This window comes from Durio zibethinus, chromosome 8, assembly GCF_047325235.1.
Source record: "Durio zibethinus cultivar Kanyao isolate XHJ-2024 chromosome 8, ASM4732523v1, whole genome shotgun sequence".
Classification (NCBI taxonomy): Eukaryota; Viridiplantae; Streptophyta; class Magnoliopsida; order Malvales; family Malvaceae; genus Durio; species Durio zibethinus.
Window position 1 is genome coordinate 23,345,831 of NC_143169.1, and position 19,410 is coordinate 23,365,240.

Here is a 19,410-nt window from a genome sequence, read left to right on the forward strand (position 1 = left end):
AACCATTGTCGATTCTCGAGTGCCCATGAGAGAGTGTCTCTATAGACTTTATAGTTGGTCTACTCAAGATGGATGGGTATGGCAGCATCTTTGTAGTGGTGGATCGATTTTACAAGTATAGAACCTTCATCCCAATAACCAAAGAATGCCTAGCAAAAGAAACAGGTCGATTGTTCCTCAAGAATGTGGTTAAGTACTAGGACATTCCTTAATCCATCATCAGTGTCGAGATGGTTGATTCACGGATAGGTTTTGGAGTGAGCTATTCAAGCTTTTAGGATCATATTTGAGGTTTTCCACCACAGTGCAGCCTCGGACGGATGGGCAAACTGAGAGAGTGAATGCCTTATTAGAGGTTTATCTTCGACACTATATTAATGCCTCACAACAAAACTAGCCTAAGCTGTTGGATATAGCCCAGTTCTCTTACAACCTTTAGTGGAGTAAGGCTACAAATCAAAGTCCTTTTGAGATCGTGATTGGGCAACAGCCATATACACCTAGTGTCATACCGTGGGATATACACGACCAACGTCAGTAGCCTACAAATTTGTTAAGGTATGGTAAGAATAAATCAATTTAGCTTGAGTATATCTGCACAAAGTAGCAAAACGATCGAAGAAGTGGGCTGATCGAAACTGATAGGATATCCAATATCAAGTAAAAGACTTGGTACTAGTCAAACTGCACTTAGTGCTATAGAATGTAGGGATACACAAAGGGCTTACTCACAGGTATGGTGGTCTTTTCAAAGTTCTAAAGTGAGTAAGCAAGGTTGCATACAAGCTTGAGCTTCTTTCAATGCTCAAGGTACATCTGATCTTTCATGTAAGTATGTTCAAACCCTACTATGAAGACTTGGATGATTTCATTTGAAGCCAATTAAAAAGAGCACCAGTGGGCATTAAAGCCTCTTATGATCAAGAAGTTGAGTGTATCCTAACTGACCATATAGTGTGATAGAAACAACACATGTCCAAGCATGAATGCTTGGTAAAATAAAAAAGCCAGCCAGATAGTAAGATAAGCTGAAAGCCAACTGAAGCATTATGGTAGTTTCAAGACCAGATCAATAAGTTCCACGAAGCAGACATGACGAGGGCATTAATGGAATAGGTAAGGGAGAATGTCACACCCTGCATAAGCTCCAGTAAAGCCAAGGCTTAAACATCAATGTAAGAAGGCCAGACCCTTGGCCAAACACTAGGTCGTATAACAAGTCCCTACCAGAATTGCCTGATGTTGAGCTTAAGGACCTTGCACTAAAAGCTTCTAGAGAGCTCCAGAATGGTGGTGCAGGCAGTGGACATGAAAAGGCTCTAAATAAGCATCATCCAGGCCAAAGGGGTGGGCATGAAACCTTCTGGAAAGGCCAAGTATGCAATTGGGTAGAAATATTATAGCGCCAAGACAGTGAAGCTTCAGGAAGGCCCTAGGGTATGTCACTCTGTCATGAGCTTTCAAACCAGTGCACCACAGAATGCTTGAAACTAGTTTCCTTCTAGAGACTGTCTAACTGACCTAGTATGTAGCTAGAAGCCTTGAAACCCTCTAGAATGTAAATGTGAACTACACATAGGCTATGGGGGTTTATGTATAAATAAGGGTGCCCCCTCCCCTTAGGAACATATAGGAGAATTAGTGATCTTGTAAGCCACCCAAGATACTCAAGCACATTTGTATAAAGCCACATCTGTTTCCAATAATAAAAGATCTTGTATTCTTTTCCCAAGTGCCTTCTTTGTGTGCATACTCACTCAACTTTGTTAAAGGCTGACTTAGGCGTACTTGAACATAAGTTTTCAACCTAAGGCCGCACGATTGCTAGGCTCAAGACCAAAGCACGTGACAAATGTATATGCTTGGACTTTTTTGTTCTTTAGTGCTTAGGTGCATGAGCACGATATGCTGTGACAATCCAATGATAATCACAGGATCCTAGTTTTAAAAAATGACTATTACCAATGGTGATCTAAGTGGTTAAAGAGTTTGATTTTCTTTATAATAAGATTTTGGTTATGAATTTTGTGAATAGAAAAAACAAGTGTTGGAAGAACTTGTTTTCTTTATGAGATTCGACCTTACTTGACTCTAGATTAATTGAGACCCAAAATAGTTATCGAACACCGAGAGATTTTAGACAAAAAAAATTAACTATTTTTGAAAATTATGTTGTGCAATGAAAGAATGGAAATTATGTGTTACGATTGTAGATGTAGATATATTTCAAATGGTGGTCCAGGAAAATTTGAATGTGAAAATGAATTATTTAGGTTCTGCCTATTTGATGGATAGAAATGGAATCATATTCATATTTTGGGAGTGAGTCAAACCAGGCCAGCATGGTCAACATCCCCCAGCGGCTCAACTTTGTGATTAAAAGGGACCATGATCTGATGATCCAGGTGTGACGTTTTCTCGCCTGCCCCTGACATGACATGGGTATCGAGTTAGCCTTAGTGCTCACTAATCTAACTTTGTCTACCTTTCTAGTTTTACTGGCTCATCTCAAAGGCTTGCACAAATCATCCACTTTGTAACCGAATTAACAATTTATGAAGAAAAGATTTCTCTTCTTGCGATGGCAGCCAAAAATTAAACCAAGCAACACCGAGGCCATTGCTTGCGCATATTTGCCATGAAATCCTTGATCTGTTGCCCCTTTCTAAAAGTGTGTCCTTTGAACTGGGCTATTGAAAAACTGCCCTCCTTTAAAGAAGTTGCCAAGTTGCCTGCATTCACTCGGGATCTTAGTTAGATTGGGTAATTTGTGTTTTTGTTTCATGTTTGACATATATTATAATATAAATTATTAAATAAAAATACTATACGAATTATAAAATATGTTTAAATTTTAAATACGAATAAGACATATTTATTATACGTGTTACACGTAACACGATATGATTAATAAATATATAATTAATTTATTTAAATATGATATAAATAAATATAAATAATACATATATATATATATAAATAGATACGACTAACACGAATATATACAAAAATATGACTAAAATAATAAATAACTATAAATTATTTATAATTTACAACTTAATAAAGTTGGCATATTAATAATATAAAAAAGCAATTACATATTAAAAAATTTTATGTGGTAACGGTTTTAGGACCGTCGGATGAAAAGAATTCTAAAATCAAAAAAAATAAAAAGAGTCGCCACCAATCTTTTTTAGGGTGTAATTGGTCACCCAAGAGTTTATCTTTTTAATAAAATTATAAAAACGAGTTTAAAGTTTATCAAAAAGATAAATTTCGATCTACAAAAATCAAGTTGGGTCATGAAGTTGGTTGCGTGTGAAGAAGGATTAGTACCCCCACAATGCTCATAAATTGATACCATTTAATCATGCACTATTTTCGATGTTGGATGAAATGGTTTTGTTTGAAATTTAATATTAATTCCCTTCATTTAAAAAAAAATATTTTTTTATGAAAATTCTTTATTTAGAAATATTGAAAAAATCTTTAAGTTAAATAATTATCTTAAAATTCTTCAACATCTAGGCAGAATTTAAAATAACTCTTTTCGTTTAAGATTTGACGTAATATTCCTTAAAATGAAAATAACATTCTTAGTGAAAGATAATTATTGATGACTTTTCAACATCTAAGCAAAGTATCGAGAATTATTTTATTTGAAATATTATTTTCATTTTATTTTATAACAATTTTAAAATACGTATATATATATTTTTTGTAAAAATATTTTATATGTGAAAATAAATGAGGTTATTATCAGGTAGCAAATAAGAGTTAAAGACTAAAAAAATGCAAAACTAGTGCCAACAATAATATGATAACATATATATGATAATGGATGCTATGTAAGGAGATGAAATGCAATTTAAAATGGATTCTTAAATATAATGAGACCATATTGACTCTCCAACATTTAGACAGAGCTTAGGTACGACTATTTATATTTAAGATCCCATTTTGTTAGTATACTTTTATTATTAATCAGTTATTAACCCCATTGTTAAAATGAATTAAGGACCCGCTTGAAAAACTTAATAGAATAAAGTTTCCTAAATACCTCATCATCTAGGCAGTATTCAGGAATAAATTACTCCACTTAAGATATTCACACGTATCCTTAAAGTTTAGGAATGGTTTTGAGTATAGATTTAGGTCATGGTTTTAAGATTTGGTGACTTTCGAATGATGATTCGGGATTATGTACCAAATTTGGTGTTTTTAGAGTTTTGGATTTTAAGGTTTTGGACTTTAGGGCTAGGGATTTTGGATTTTAAGGTTAGGGTTTCAAGTTTCAGAGTTTGGGATTTAGGGTTTTGATTTTAAGGTTTGGGATTTGAATGTTTAAGGTCTTAAGTGCTTAGGGTTTTGATTTTAGGATTTTGATTTTAGGATTTGGGGTTTTGATTTTAGAGTTTCGATTGTAGGGTTTTGATTTTAGGATTTAGGGTTTAGAATTTTAGTTTTAGGTTTGAAAGATTTAGGGTTTTGACTTTAGGGTTTGAGGTTTGAGGTTTTGACTTTAGGGTTTGAGGTTTCGATTTTAAAATTTGGGGTTTATGAGGATTTAGGATTTTAGTTTTAGGGTATCGAGGTTTTAGGGTTTTGTTTTAGGGTTTGAAGGTTTTAAAGTTTCGATTTTAGGGTCTAAGATTCAAGGTTTCGATTTTAGGGTTTGGAGGTTTAAGGTTTAGTTTTAGGGTTTGAGATATGAGGTTTTAAGGTTTAGAATTTTGAATTTAAAATAAAAAAATGAACATCTCTAAAAATCTTGAACATCTAAATGGACTTTAGGAGCAAGTTTGGTTTTTTATAATTTTTGAAAATTAGTAAAAAAAATCTTATATATTTTCTTTTTATAACAACTTATTATTAATAAAATTACTAATTTACTTAGTTTTTTTTATAATAATAATTCTCTAACATCTAGGCTTAATTATTATTATTATTTAAAACATGATTGTATTCTTTCCAACATTTAGGCAAGGAACATTTCCTTATAACTAGTTTGTTGTATAATTATTATTATTATTATTTATTATTTAACACTTGGGTTATAAAAAAAATATTAAAAGGAATTAAAAGTTTTGAAATCATTTTTATTATTATCATTATTATTGTTATTATCATTAATTATTATCATAAAACAACAAATATTTATTCTAATAAACTCTAAAAGTTTTAAAACATGCATAGATATAAATAATAATAAAGTTAAAAATTATATAAATAATATACAAAAAGTAATAAAAAAATTTACCTGAATTGCACTAGTCAACAGTACGGTTAATGCTGGTTCGTTTGGATAGGAAAAAGGTTAGGTTTAGCAAGCAGTTTGGTTGAACCAGCTGAAAAGTGGTTCGATGAGCAGTTTAGTTGAATCGGTTTAAGGCTGGTTGAAGGATAGGTCACTGGGTTAGGTCACACGGATCCCGGGTAGGGTTTGGGTCCATGCAAAGATCCTCTTTTGCCTAAAACGACGTTGTTTTGGACTTTGGTCTTCTGTATAAAACCAAAATTTTTTTTAGCTCATTTTATTTTTTCTACCAAAAAAAATTTTCAGAGCTAAAAAAAGTCTCTCTAGTCTCGCCAGAATCCGACGTCGTGCCATCTCACCGGCCACTGCTAAGGTCGTTGTTGATGGTCGCTGATAGCTGAAAAATGCAAAAATGCTTCAAACACTTGCAATTGACCTTCTGAGCTCAAATCTGCCATTCTTTTTGCGAGAAATAGCTCCGATCAATGTAGATCAAGGCTTCAAGTTTCAGTGTTTTTTTTTTTTTAACTCAACTAAACTGATGATCTTTTTTGCTTGTTTGTAGGGGGTTTTGGCGTTAAGGTTCCTCTATGCGGGAAGGCCTACGTGTTTGTTTTTTTTTTTTTGGTTCGTTTGCTGTAGAAGGGTAGGTTTTAGATTTTTTAGAGTGAAAGCTTGAATTTTTAGGTGTAGAAGTTATGGTTTTACTGGGTTTGAGAATGTCCAAGAGCTAAGTTTCTTCCAAACCCTTGGGTGTGTCCGAGCTTAGTATTTAAAGGGACTTGATGTCTGGGAAATAAGGAGTGCTGATGGAGCTACAATGCTCTAGTGAAGGGACTAGACATGAGGTGATAGTATTGGGGCATGATTCCTAGGGCATAGGGCGTGGGTGGCCAGTGGTACGGTGCATGGCACCCATTAGCACCAACCATACCTCTTTGTTTCTTCTTCTGTTTGAATTTTTTGTTTGTCTCTTTTTTTTTAAATTTTTTATTATTTTAAATTAATAAATAAATAAAAGATAATAAGGCTTTGGGCTTAAAAAAGAAAATGTGGTTTTGGGCCTGATTAAATCGAATTGGGCTTGAAGCCCAATTGAATCAAAATCAAGCCTGAAACTCAATTGAATCGAAATCGAGCTTGGATCCGAAGACCCAATACATCCAACGAATTTTAAAACAAGACTCAACTAAAATCCGGATAAATTTAATGTTTACAATTTAATATATATATATTTAAATTTTAATATATATTGCATAAATATATTAATTTTTAGTATCAAATTTAAAATAATAAACTATTAAAGATTAAAGAATAAAATAATAATGTATAAAACTAACATTAATATTTTATTGTATTTATATTATTAATATAAAAATAATCTTATAATAATTAATAAATGAGTATCATAATTAAATATTTAAAATAATTTTCATATGATATTAAATAATTAATAAAGTATCATAATTAAATTAAAATAATTTTTATATATTTATATTAAATTAAAATAAATATAAAAATATATTAAATATATACTTATATGATAATATTAAATTAAATATATTATTCATATTATGTCACATATTTAAATGTATCAATATATATATATAAAATATGAATTTTATCATATTAAAATTCGTATTAATATAAATAAACATAAAATATATTTTTTATTTAATTTTCATATTATGTTATCTAATCATATCTAAAATTATCTTAACTACGAAATTCAATAAAAAATCAAAATCATTCCCTTCCGGGAACCTTTTTTCACGTGGTTTTGATGGAAACTGTAAAAAAAGAAAAGTCAGGATATTTCCCATTTTGTCAAAAAAAAAAAAAAAAAAAAACACCTGAACAAGGTGTATTTGCCACGTGGAGGCAGTTTGTCAAATTTTGATTTCGACAGGGTCGTAGGTGGCGGGTTAACGCCTAGAAAGGAAAAAAAAAAAGGAAAAAGTTAATTCAATTAAAAGAGTCGTGGACAAGTCTAAGACCAGCCACCAAAATAACGGTTGTGGCTCGTGGGACACTGTTGCAACTCGTGTTCTCTTCCATATCCTCGTACACTTAGGTAGCCATTCATATTCCCTGACTGGACCCATTTCATTCAATGGGGTTTTGGCTTTGCAGATTGAGACCCCATTTCATTCTCGCCTTGGTTGCACCTCAGTTACACTTCATTAATAAATTAATTTTAAATAGTAAAAATCAATAAAAATAAACATAAATTTTGTGTGCAGTCGCCGTCTGCTGACCATCTAGCAGGGGTCCAAGTTTTCAAAGTTATAGAAGGTTAGCCCTGGGTTAAAGGTTCAGGTGGTTTTGAAGCCTCATGGATTGTTTACTGTGTATGTAAGGACATGAAACCTAAGGAATTGTTTGAAACGGTTTCCCAAGCTCTCCTTCATCAGTAGATCGTGTCAGTCTCAGTGGTTGGGGAGGACATGTCCATTTTGTCGCACCGATAGAAGTAAAGGAAAGAATCTTGAAGGGAAGGATGGATTGAATGCAACCAAGTGTCTTCAAGTTCATTGCCAAACCATAAAACTTTCGGTTTATTTGTCATTCGCTCGAATATGATATACTCTGCTCAATTTTTTTTGAAAAATGATAAATTAAAAAAAAAAAAAAAACACCGAACACTAGCAAGAAACTCACTAGAAAATTTTAAAATAATTTATTGTTAAGGTTATTTTAGGATTCAAAAGGTATTTTGATCAATTTTTTTATTAGAAATTGTTAATAAATAATCAAATATATTTTAAATTTTTAAATTGATTTGATATATGAAGTATACTTGATATGTTCATTGCTTCATCGACTTAATTACATCACATTATATCTTATACATCCCACATATTTTATCTATAAATAAAAACATGCAAGTATTATTATTTCATTCTCTTACTATTTTTAAATTTTTATTTTTTTCTCATTTCGATTTTCTTGTACTGTTTTTGACTTAGAGCGTCGTTTTCTTCTATTTTCTGTGATTTCAAGATTTAGCTCTTGAAGTCCAAACTCGGCACAAATAACCGTATATGAGATTTTGAAATCTATCAGGAAAATTTGTTTCATGGAAGAAAATTTTGAAATATATAGAGAGTATCAAATATAAATCTAAATAATAATTATAATAATGATAAACTGAACTTGGATAAAGCACCGAGCCAGGCACAGCACGGAGTTGAGTTTTTTTTTTTTTTTGCCTATAGTGGCAGTATTTCATCATGTTGCCAACTTTCCAGGTATAATTGGGAACATAGGGACAAATAACAATGGTACGTACGTAGAGTCGTGCCAAAAATCAATAGATAAAATATAATAAATTATAATAAAATAAAAGTTTTTGGTTTCTTTGGATTGGACAAAAGGCGTCCCAGTCATCACTGCGGTGCGTCCGTACAACTAAATGTTAATATATGCGGTGAGTGAGAAGCAGTCATCCAATTCCAATATCCTGTTTGTGAAGAGCGAAAATATGAGTTTGAGGCTGAAGCCACCGTCTTCTTCCACATTCTTGCTCTGCTTCTTCTTCTTCGTTGTCTTCTTTTGGTGCAGCAAATCCAATGCCCAGAATGCCACCACTGACCCCTCTGAAGGTAGTCTCTCTCTCTCTCCCTTTACATTTCTTTCTTTGCAAAATCCAAAGCCATGCATCTTCAAGCATGTCAGTGTAGAAATCAGTTGTCTTTTGATGATTAATCTTTGTAAAACCCTCTTGCTTTTCTCTTCCTAGCTCTCCGACAAAAGTTACAGACAATTTCTGTTTTTCTTTTGGAAGTGGTGGCTTTCTGTCAACATTTTATACAGTACTTAATTACTTCTAACTAATCATCTTTTAAAACATTATCTGAATCATTATATGTTTGTTATTTGAATGCGAAGCAACATTCAGACCTTTACATTGAAATTATCAGTTTGTCCATATCAATCATCCATTTTTTCTCATCCTGACAAATCCATAGATGTAGGCGTGCTTTTATTTGAAGTTCATCAAGTTAAAACTGGTTCAAAGATTGCTATTTTCAAAAGGAATCTGTCATGCACTTATATATTGGTTAAAGAAGAAAAAGCAATAGTACTAAGTAACTCATAGTTATTTAATTATGTAGAACATTTTGGCCAAAAAAAAAGATTATATAGAACAGACCCCCCTTATCTTAATGGTGCAAAAAGATGAATTGATTTTTAAATATATATATATAATTATTTAATTCCATCGGCCAGTTAAGTCTTCTTCTATTACATCATCTCATCTGGGGATTTAATGATTGATATCCATTTTTCATCGTAGTGCGCAAGCATGCTGAAAATTTTGAAGGCTTCCATTGACCTTTTTTTTTCTTTTTAATTTTTTATCTAACCAAATCCTTTATCTGCCTAATTCATAAGAGGAGGACAAAGGTATAAATCCGTTCGAATCAGTAACTTAAAAAATATCTGTCTAAAACTAATACTTAGATGACACTTTCTTCTTTGACATGTCATCAAAGAAGTTAATACATTTGGCAATATTTAAGTTATCTCTCGTTGATCTCTTTGTCAAACATTTATTACAGGTTGTTGACAGTTTCTATAATCTTCCAAAGTTAATAATTCAATTGTGTTTCAACATTATGTTAAAAAAAAAAAGGATTCTAATTAGTGTTTTATAGATAACCCTTTCCCTCAGTCAAGCTTGAGAATTTAGAAGTGTCGTTTTCATCACCAAATGTGAATTCTTTGAACTTTTGCTTTATGAAACATCACTTTAATTGGTTCTTAATGTCAATGGAAATATTTTTCATCTTTGAAAATTCTCTAGTCTAATTAATTAAAGTGCTAATGGGTTACGCATGGGTTGAAATCTTGATATCACCTACTAAAAACGTTAACTCATAATTTTTTTTTTCTTCTTGTGATTCACAAGTTAACTACACATGAAAACCCATCTCTACTTTGTAACTGATAAGTTTATTGTGAATTGAGTTTTGGATTTTAATTATTAATTTAAGTATAATATTTATCATCCTGTTAATCTTGTTTATAAAGTTTAAAATTTTGACTGTTAGCTTGATAATTTCTATTAATCTAGATCAATTGTAAATTGTAACCTTCTATATACTTTGAAGCTGAGATATGAAAAGAAAATTAATCTTTTATATATTCACATCTATGTAAAAAGTAAATCAATTAAAAATATAAAAAATAAATATAATTTATTAGATAAAATATTTTAAAATTTAAATTTAATAAACTAAAATAATTAAATGTAAGACACATGTCCAAAAAATAAACCACATTGAATGTTTTTCTTTTTCGCTAAAGTTTAGATTTTTATATATTTATGGGTTCTATATTCTTAGCCATGGTTGTTTTGTTGGTAATAAATCGCCTAACATGTTTTTGCTCGGAATTATTATTAATGGGAACCAGTGAGGGCATTGAACTCAATCTTCCAACAATGGGATACACAAGCAGTGGAGTCATGGAACATCAGTGGAGAGCCATGCAGTGGACTTGCTCGCAGTCAAAGTGACTCTGTCTTTGATGATCCTTCTAATAATCCAGCTATCAGATGTGATTGTTCTTTCAACAACAACACTCTCTGCCACATCACTAGACTGTATATGCTTGCACTCTCACTCCTCTTCTTTTCCTGTTTTGCTCTACATAGTTTTAAGCCATTATTATCACAGTATAGTAACTGTTAAAATACGGCCAGTTAGGTCCAATTCCAAAGCTAGTTCATTCAATTGACTAGTAATAAGTTGAAAATGGGTTTTCAGGCAAAATTTGAGCTATGGTTTTCATATTAATAGACAGCACAGATTTCATTAGTATTTGTCAGATGATGTGGAGAGATTTGCTTCCCATGTTATGGAATCCTTTCGAATCACATTGTGTTGCAAGCAATCCTGCCACTTACTCGCTACAGTCTTGCCAGATTATGACCAGAATTGAATCAACAGCCTTTTGGGAGGTTTAATGAAGCAGGGAACTGGTGGAAGTTTTTTGAGTCCTTTTCTATATCAATTATAGTAATAGTTTACATGTTTATACACTTTTGTCAGGAGGGTATATGCTCTAGATAGGCGAGGAGTGATACCAGAGGAGCTTTTGGATTTGCCTTTTCTGACGTACTTGTAAGAATGTTCTTTTCCTTCTTTTTTAATCATGTTTGATCTGTACAAACCTGCATTGATTTTTAAGATTTTCCAAATGGTTGCAGATTATTTTTCATCATAATATTTGCATATCAGTAAGGTTATGTCTTTTAGTCATGGAAAATGGTTAATTATGTTCATTATAATGAAACAGTTTTACAGTAACAGTAACTGATTATAATCATTCATTGTTTGGTGATGCAGGAAGATTGATCAAAACTTCTTCTCTGGTCCTTTGCCCGCATTTATTGGAAATATGTCTAGACTAACCTTTCTGTGAGTACTGACAGATGGTCTTCTAAAAGCATTTTAATTTTTGTAGACATTAATTCTTTGAAAATTTTCAAAATCTATCTAGCTTTTTAATGGTTTTCAGGCCTTAACAACAAGTTTCCAATAACATTTTTTGGATTATTTATTAAAAAAACACTATTCATTGGATTGTTTATTTATTTTTATTTTAATTTGTATAGGTCACTTGCCCACAATGACTTCACTGGACCCATTCCAATGGAGCTTGGAAATCTTAAGGAGCTATATTTGCTGTAAGACTTGAAGAAACTCTCAATGAGTCCTTCTCTCACCATATAAAAGCATCAAATAGTTCTGTTTTTAAGCAAACATTTCCTCTTAAATGCTATCATATTCCCATGAAAGGATAAATTAGTTGATGATGTCTTGTCAATAACTTCAATTAGTCTAGCTTTTGATTGGAAGGATACTGCTGCTTGTAGTTGCAGTTGCCTTGTACATATTCTACTATTATGCTGTTGCTTTAATATCATATGGATCTAAACTAGAGGAAATCTGTTCTTCTCTTCATTAAATTTTTACTAATTGCAATGATGATGATTTAAAATCTGAGGTATAATCAAAACAAAAAAACATAAAAAGAACCACATTACAACAGAAAATTTGGTAACACTCAAATATATTTTTGAGTACACCTTATTTATACTAGATTTTCCTGTGACTCCTCAAAAGGGTTAGCTGCAAAATTTCTTGAAAGGGTTTTTTCTATTCCTTCTCTTCTATGTTAAAATTGCATGATTTGCATGTATATGCAGGTATATACATTGTATGGTATAAATCCAAATGGGTTTTTTAAAGTTTTTGCAAATAATATTTTATGTGGATCTATGTCATGCAGGTCTTTTGGTATTAATAGTTTCTCTGGGACACTCCCTCCGGAACTTGGTAATTTAGTCAACCTTGAACAACTGTAAGTTCTCTGGAACATGAATGTGTTTACAGGTTTACCATATGAAATTTTAACAACATTGGTTTATGAATTTGACAGTTACATTGACAGTTCTGGATTGGGTGGTGAGATTCCCTCAACTTTTGCGAATCTTGAAAACCTGCAAATTGTGTAAGAAAGACCTAGGGATTGCAATCCTTCTATATGTTTATGGCCTTTTCTGTCTTCTCGACCTGCAAATTACCTTACCTTATCATATTAACAGTGAGCTTATGTGAATTTTAGGTGGGCATCTGACAATGCTTTCACTGGCAAAATACCTGACTTTATTGGCAATAACTGGACAAAGCTTGCATCATTGTAAGTTGTTGAAGCATCTTGGTTAATTTTCAAATAAATTCTCTCTGAATCAGCATCAAGAAGGATAGCTTTGTCTTGATTTTTCATCAGTTTGACTAATCTGTAAAATAATACAGGAGATTTGAAGGGAACTCCTTTGAAGGGCCTATACCGTCCAGTTTTGCAAACTTAACCTCATTGACATCTTTGTGAGTAGATATATTGTTCTTCCTGATACTCCCACACACCGAAGGACTTTCTCGCTTTATCTGCATGTTCATACATGTATGTATATATGTACTTGTATTTGATGCTTTTATATATTCATGCAGGCGAATTGGTGGTATTTACAATGGGAGCTCTTCTCTTGATTTTATAAGAAATCTAAAGAACTTGACTGACTTGTGAGTTAAGCATACTCTTAACTTCTTGTACTCATCTGTGGAAAAGAAAGTGAATATTTTTGTGTAAATTTATTGACTAACGGACTTATCTCATTCCTTTTTCTTTTTTTTTGTTTCTTTTTATTTCCTGTAGAGTACTAAGAAATGTCTTACTCACTGGTATTATGCCATCTTATATAACAGAATTACAATCTTTACAAAAGCTGTAAGTTTTATTTACAAATTAACTGCTTCAGTAATTTATGATATTTGCTTCTGCTTTATGTTTTTAATTTCTTTTCTCTTCCAGGGATTTGAGTTTCAACAACTTAACAGGCCAAATTCCTAGTGCTTTGTTCAATATGAATTCTCTTAGCTACTTGTAAGCTACAAAACGAAAACCATCCCCTTCAATGGCTGAAAATCTCATGTTATGACAGTTTTATGTTGGACTTTTGGGTCTGGCCTTGTGATGCTTTTCGCTTGACATTATTCTCCTCCGTGTCATTGAAATGGCCAGGTTTCTTGGAAATAATAGTCTTTCAGGTTCAATTCCCAGCCAAAAGAGCGAAACTCTTCAGACTATGTAAGTCATCCTATCACACTAACTCATTCGTTGAATCAGTTGGGCACTATTCTGACAAGTAATGTTGTGAATTCTCATATGACGCAAAAATTTTCATTTACTGTTACTTTTAAACGTTCACTATCTGATATTCACTATAGTTGTGAAGCCATCAGTCAGCATCTTCCATCTAGTGAACCTGCATGAAATTGTAAAAGCAGTTAAATTCTCCTGATTCTGGTAATATGTTCATACTTCCTACTTACGTTCTGCTAATTTACTTCTCAGTGCAGAGATTTATCGTACAATTTGCTATCAGGAAACTTGCCCTCATGGGTAAACTTAGGCTTACAACTGTATGTATCTCAAACCATGATGGCTTCCTTTACTTTTATTTTCTAATTTTAACACTTTGCTTTGACGCTTAATACTTTTTTGGTGCCCATATGGAGCTTAATTTCTTATAGTTGATATCATAATGCAAAAAGGAATCAATTGCAAATCAATGCCAATATTCAACAACTAATCTGTTAGCTCATTGTCTTAGGAGACACGGGACATATTATTAAAGACATTGATAACAGATTGTTTCATGGTATTTTATGGAGGAATTTTGTGGGCAACAACTTAACATTTAACAGCTCAAACTCAGGGTAAGTTATCGTTCCCAGCACCTTGTTTTACCCTCCTCCTATACATTTTCCCTAAGAATAAAAGTGTAAAACTTTCTGGAAAGAGTCCTTGTACGTCTATGAAACCAAACGTTCCCTATTATCTCTACCATGCAATGCATTCTTTTAAAGTTCATAATCCAGAAATTGTTTTGCAATTCCGCAGGCTTTTACCAGGATTGGAATGCCTTCAAAGAAGCTTCCCATGCAATAGAAATACTCCACGATGTAAGCTTAGCTAAAACTTTGGAATCAGCATCTGTTATTGAGGTTTTAATTATATATAGATTAATCATGACAAATGCTTAGTACTCTGTTGGAATTGGCAGATGCAAACTTCTCGATCAAGTGTGGTGGCCCACAGATGATTTCTAATGGAATAGTTTTTGAGGCTGAAAACAGAACTCTTGGGGCGGCAGCATTTAATGTAACCAGTACACAGAAATGGGCAGTTAGCAATGTAGGTTTGTTTGCAGACAGACAAAATCAACAGTATGTGCAGAATACCTTGGCACAAGTGAGAAGTACCAACACTCCGGAGTTGTATCAGACTTCAAGGCTATCCCCTGGATCACTCAGATACTATGGCCTAGGCCTTGAGAATGGACCTTATAGGATAACCTTGTTCTTTGCAGAAACAGCTTTCCCAGACAGAACCACACAGTCTTGGAAGAGTCTGGGGAGGCGTGTGTTCGATGTTTATATTCAGGCAATATTTCATTTCAAGTAGAAATTCGTACCATTCTCAGTTGCAGATCATACAATTCATGCCCTCTATTTACAGTATTTCTATGTCACAATTATGTTCACTTAATTTTACATTTAGAAATCTTACTGCTAAAATATCTCATCAATACTTCATCAGGGAACCCGCAAATTAAGGGATTTTGATATATCAAAGGAGGCAGGTGGTGCTGAGAGAGCAATAACTAGGAATTTCACTGCTAACGTAATGGAGAACCATCTTGAAATTCACCTGTTTTGGCCTGGTAAGGGTACCTGCTGTACACCTGAACAAGGTTATCATGGTCCAACCATTTCAGCTATTAATGTTGTTTCAGGTAAGACACCTGAACACTTATGAATCTTAATGTAATAGATGCTTCATGTGCGTATCATATATTTTCTGTTTCTAACACCTCTATATTGTTGCTTAGATTTCACACCAACTGTCAGTGGGATACCACCGGGCACTAGTAAAGAGAAGAACCATACAGGATTGATTGTTAGTATTTCAGTTCCTGTTATTTTCGTGGCTTTGATACTCATATTTGCAATTATTTATGTTATGAGAAGAAAAGAAGATGTTGATGAGGAAGGTAAGAGACTCAGTGTATCATAATATATATATATATATATATATATATATATATTATACAGTCATATAGTAATAGTAGTCATTGTATATCAGAAAAAGGTGCATCTTGACATAGAAAAATGAATCATCTCCTTGATGATTTTGTGACGAAATTTGAGTCACTTTTCACTTTTCAGCTAGGCCTAGAGGTAGTGGATACTATGTGTATAATAATGAAAAATGAATCATCTCATTGAAGATTTTGTGACGAAATTTGTGTCGCTTGTCACTTTTCAGCTAGGCCTAGAAGTAGTGGATACTATGTGTATAATAATCATCTACACTTTCTTGACGGTAATGGAGAATGGTTTAGTTTACTGCAATAGACAAACATAATTTTTCAAAGGCCTTAAGGGCTGTGGTCAAGGTTCAATGCAGCTGTTCTAGCCTTTATATCTCTGTTCAGTATAATTTTTTTTTGCATTTCATCCCTACAACTTATAGCCTACTAATTGCCTTACTTGACTCTGCAGTGCTTCTTGGCATTGGCCCCAGACCAAACACATTTAGTTATTCTGAGTTGAAAGCCGCCACAGAAGACTTCAGTTCTTCAAATAAATTAGGAGAAGGGGGGTTCGGACCTGTATACAAGGTAAACTATTTTAGCTTGTAACTATGGTAGCAGCTTGGCATGTGATGATGAAAATTACTGGGATAGGATGATTTATTACAATGTTACTGAATTGTTGTACTACATTTTAGGGTACGCTTTCTGATGGGAGAGTTGTGGCTGTGAAGCAACTTTCAGTAGCATCACACCAAGGGAAGAATCAATTTGTTGCTGAGATAGCTACCATATCAGCAGTGCAACACCGTAATCTTGTCAAACTATATGGGTGCTGCATTGAAGGAAATAGGCGCCTCCTTGTTTACGAGTATCTTGAAAACAAAAGCCTTGATCAGGCACTCTTTGGTACGAGAACATTCTATAATCTTTTCATGCTTTCCACCTTTGGAATCTGGAACCCAAGTCTTTTTCTGGTACCAAAATTATCAAAATGGATCTAACTATAATTGTACAACTTTATTTTGCAAACAAAAAGTAAAAGAATGGATTTGAATGGTATGATAAACATGTGCAAGATTTATTTACTCTTCAATCTTTTGACATGAATGCAGTATATGTGTAGTACAATTTATTCCTTTGCTGATTAATGAACATGCTTATGAGACTTCTTGCTCTATAAACAGGACATAATGACTTACATCTTGATTGGCCAACCCGCTTCAATATCTGCTTGTCAACAGCAAGAGGGCTAGCTTATCTGCATGAGGAGTCTAGGCCAAGGATTGTCCATAGAGATGTCAAGGCAAGCAATATTTTGCTTGATGCAGAGCTGTGCCCGAAGATATCTGATTTTGGATTGGCAAAGCTGTATGATGACAACAAAACTCACATCAGCACTCGGGTTGCAGCAACCATGTAAGCCTTTCGACCTCTTGTTCTGGAGTCCTTCCTTAATGTCATGCATGTGATTTCTGTACCCAAGTAGCTAGATTCAATAATCTTCACAATAAACATTATTCACCATGTAATTTAATTATCTTGAAGTGGCTACCTGGCACCAGAGTATGCAATGCGAGGGCATCTCACTGAGAAAGCTGATGTTTTCAGCTTTGGTGTTGTTGCTTTGGAGGTTCTCAGTGGTAGACCAAACTCAGACAATACCTTAGAAAATTACACAATTTATCTTCTTGAATGGGTAATGAAAAGGAAATCTTTATCCCTTTTTTGTAGTACTATTTGTTCAAGTACCTGTTAAAATTTGAAGGACTTGCTCATGGTTATTTATTTCTATTTTCTACAATATCTCTAGACATGGAACCTGCATGAAAATAACCAAAGCTTGAGTCTGTTGGATCCAACTTTAGTAGAGTTCGATGAAAATGAAGCTCTGCGAGTGATAGGAGTGGCACTTTTATGCACTCAGGCATCACCAGCAATGCGGCCATCCATGTCTCGTGTGGTGGCTATGCTTGCTGGAGATATTGAAGTGAGCAATGTTACGTCAAAACCGAGTTATTTAACAGACTGGGATTTCAAGGATATAACAAGCACCTTAATGAGTGAAGAAACACAAACATCCATTGTATCCGATAGCAGCGACATGAACAAGAGTAAGAGCAAGACTGTTTCAGGGACAGAACCAATTGTCTCCCCAGTAAACGTTACTGAATTAAGTGACATTATTGGAGAAGGAAGGTAAGAGTTGTTTATTCCATACTGCTACTTATACTATGTCATTATGTTGGAACACAGAATTTTGGTACTTTTCTTATGCTGTTTCTTCGGCTGCCTACTTTGAAGTTCTAGAAACTATCCTTTCTGTTCATATATATAGTTATGATCTTGTAATTAATATACTTTGGCAATATTTTGAAATTCAGACCACAAAAACTTGCGGTTGTTGGAATGTAATGTATATGCCATAAATATAAGGGAGAACTACTTTTCAAAGGCAAAAAAAAAAAAAAATCATATTGTCACTGTCATTTAAAAATGTCAAATGAGTTAAACAGGTCATGATGCGATTCGGTATAATATAAGTCGTGTTTAATACGATTTGTTATTAAATGATTAAATTGGGTCAAACATGATATATTTGAGTGTCATGTTGAGTTAAAAGTTTTTAAGTTCATGGATAGATGTGACACAGTCCGTTAAGATCCAATGTCAACACATGATACGTGAATTAACACGACATGATATATAAATTTAAATGTGTTGTATCATGTTGGTTCGTAATTGTTATAAATTATTATTTTAAATATACGTGGATTGTATTTATGTTATTTTTTATATTTTAATAAAACTATATTTATTTTTTGATAATTTATAAAATAAAATTATATTAAAAAAATTTACTTATTAAATATTTAAAATTATTGATAAATAAATTTATATTTAATTAATTTACGAACTGTTCAATGCATCGATTATTTTTATTTATTTAAATTTATGTGAAAAAATTTAACATTCCTTCAAAAGTTATCAAAATCTTCAAACTTATAACATATATATATATATTATATAAAGATTTTCGTTTTAAAATAAAAGGACGGATTAATTGTTTGCAAAAAGCATAAGAAAAAACAAGAAGTTTTATCTGTTGGTTCTAATGATCTCATGCAAATTATATTTAGTCAGTATTTTAATGATTTTTAAGTACATTTTATTTATCACGAGATAATTAACATAATCAATTAGTTAAATTTATAGTACAATTTGAGCAACCATTTGTTTTTATAAATGATTAACATTTAAATGATTCAGTTAGTAATGATATACCATCCAATTATAAAACAATTTCAAAAAATACAATTAGATCAAATGCTTTTAAAATAAATTTTTCTCAAATTATCAAAAGTTTCCTTTAGAATTTTACTTATGATATATGGACCAATTGTTTAAACCTTAGTTACTTATATGTATATTACTTGGCATTGGCATTGGATAGATGATGTGTGTGTGTGTTTTTCAATAT

General features: G+C 32.6%; 1 protein-coding gene across 1 annotated transcript; it reads left to right on the top strand.

Moving 5' to 3' along the window:
• The first annotated feature begins 8,702 nt into the window (after nt 1-8,702).
• Nucleotides 8,703-18,344, top strand: LOC111278449 (putative LRR receptor-like serine/threonine-protein kinase At1g56140). The gene is made up of 24 exons (XM_089764800.1): nt 8,703-8,862; nt 10,679-10,868; nt 11,317-11,388; nt 11,614-11,685; nt 11,883-11,954; nt 12,560-12,631; nt 12,710-12,781; nt 12,896-12,970; nt 13,087-13,158; nt 13,282-13,353; nt 13,487-13,558; nt 13,643-13,714; nt 13,853-13,918; nt 14,191-14,253; nt 14,506-14,550; nt 14,735-14,796; nt 14,898-15,277; nt 15,434-15,629; nt 15,726-15,887; nt 16,399-16,517; nt 16,628-16,838; nt 17,117-17,348; nt 17,478-17,628; nt 17,743-18,344. The coding sequence occupies exons 1-24, from the start codon at nt 8,742-8,744 to the stop codon at nt 18,130-18,132; spliced, it is 3,111 nt and encodes a 1,036-aa protein (XP_089620926.1). The 5' UTR covers nt 8,703-8,741; the 3' UTR covers nt 18,133-18,344.
• Nucleotides 18,345-19,410: the final 1,066 nt, after the last annotated feature.

Coding starts and splice junctions, on each gene's coding strand:
- LOC111278449 (XM_089764800.1), top strand. CDS start 8,742: ATGAGTTTGAGGCTGAAGCCACCGTCTTCTTCCACATTCTTGCTCTGC. Junction 13,715..13,852: donor ATGAATTCTCTTAGCTACTT/GTAAGCTACAAA, acceptor TGAAATGGCCAG/GTTTCTTGGAAATAATAGTC. Junction 15,630..15,725: donor AGCTATTAATGTTGTTTCAG/GTAAGACACCTG, acceptor ATTGTTGCTTAG/ATTTCACACCAACTGTCAGT.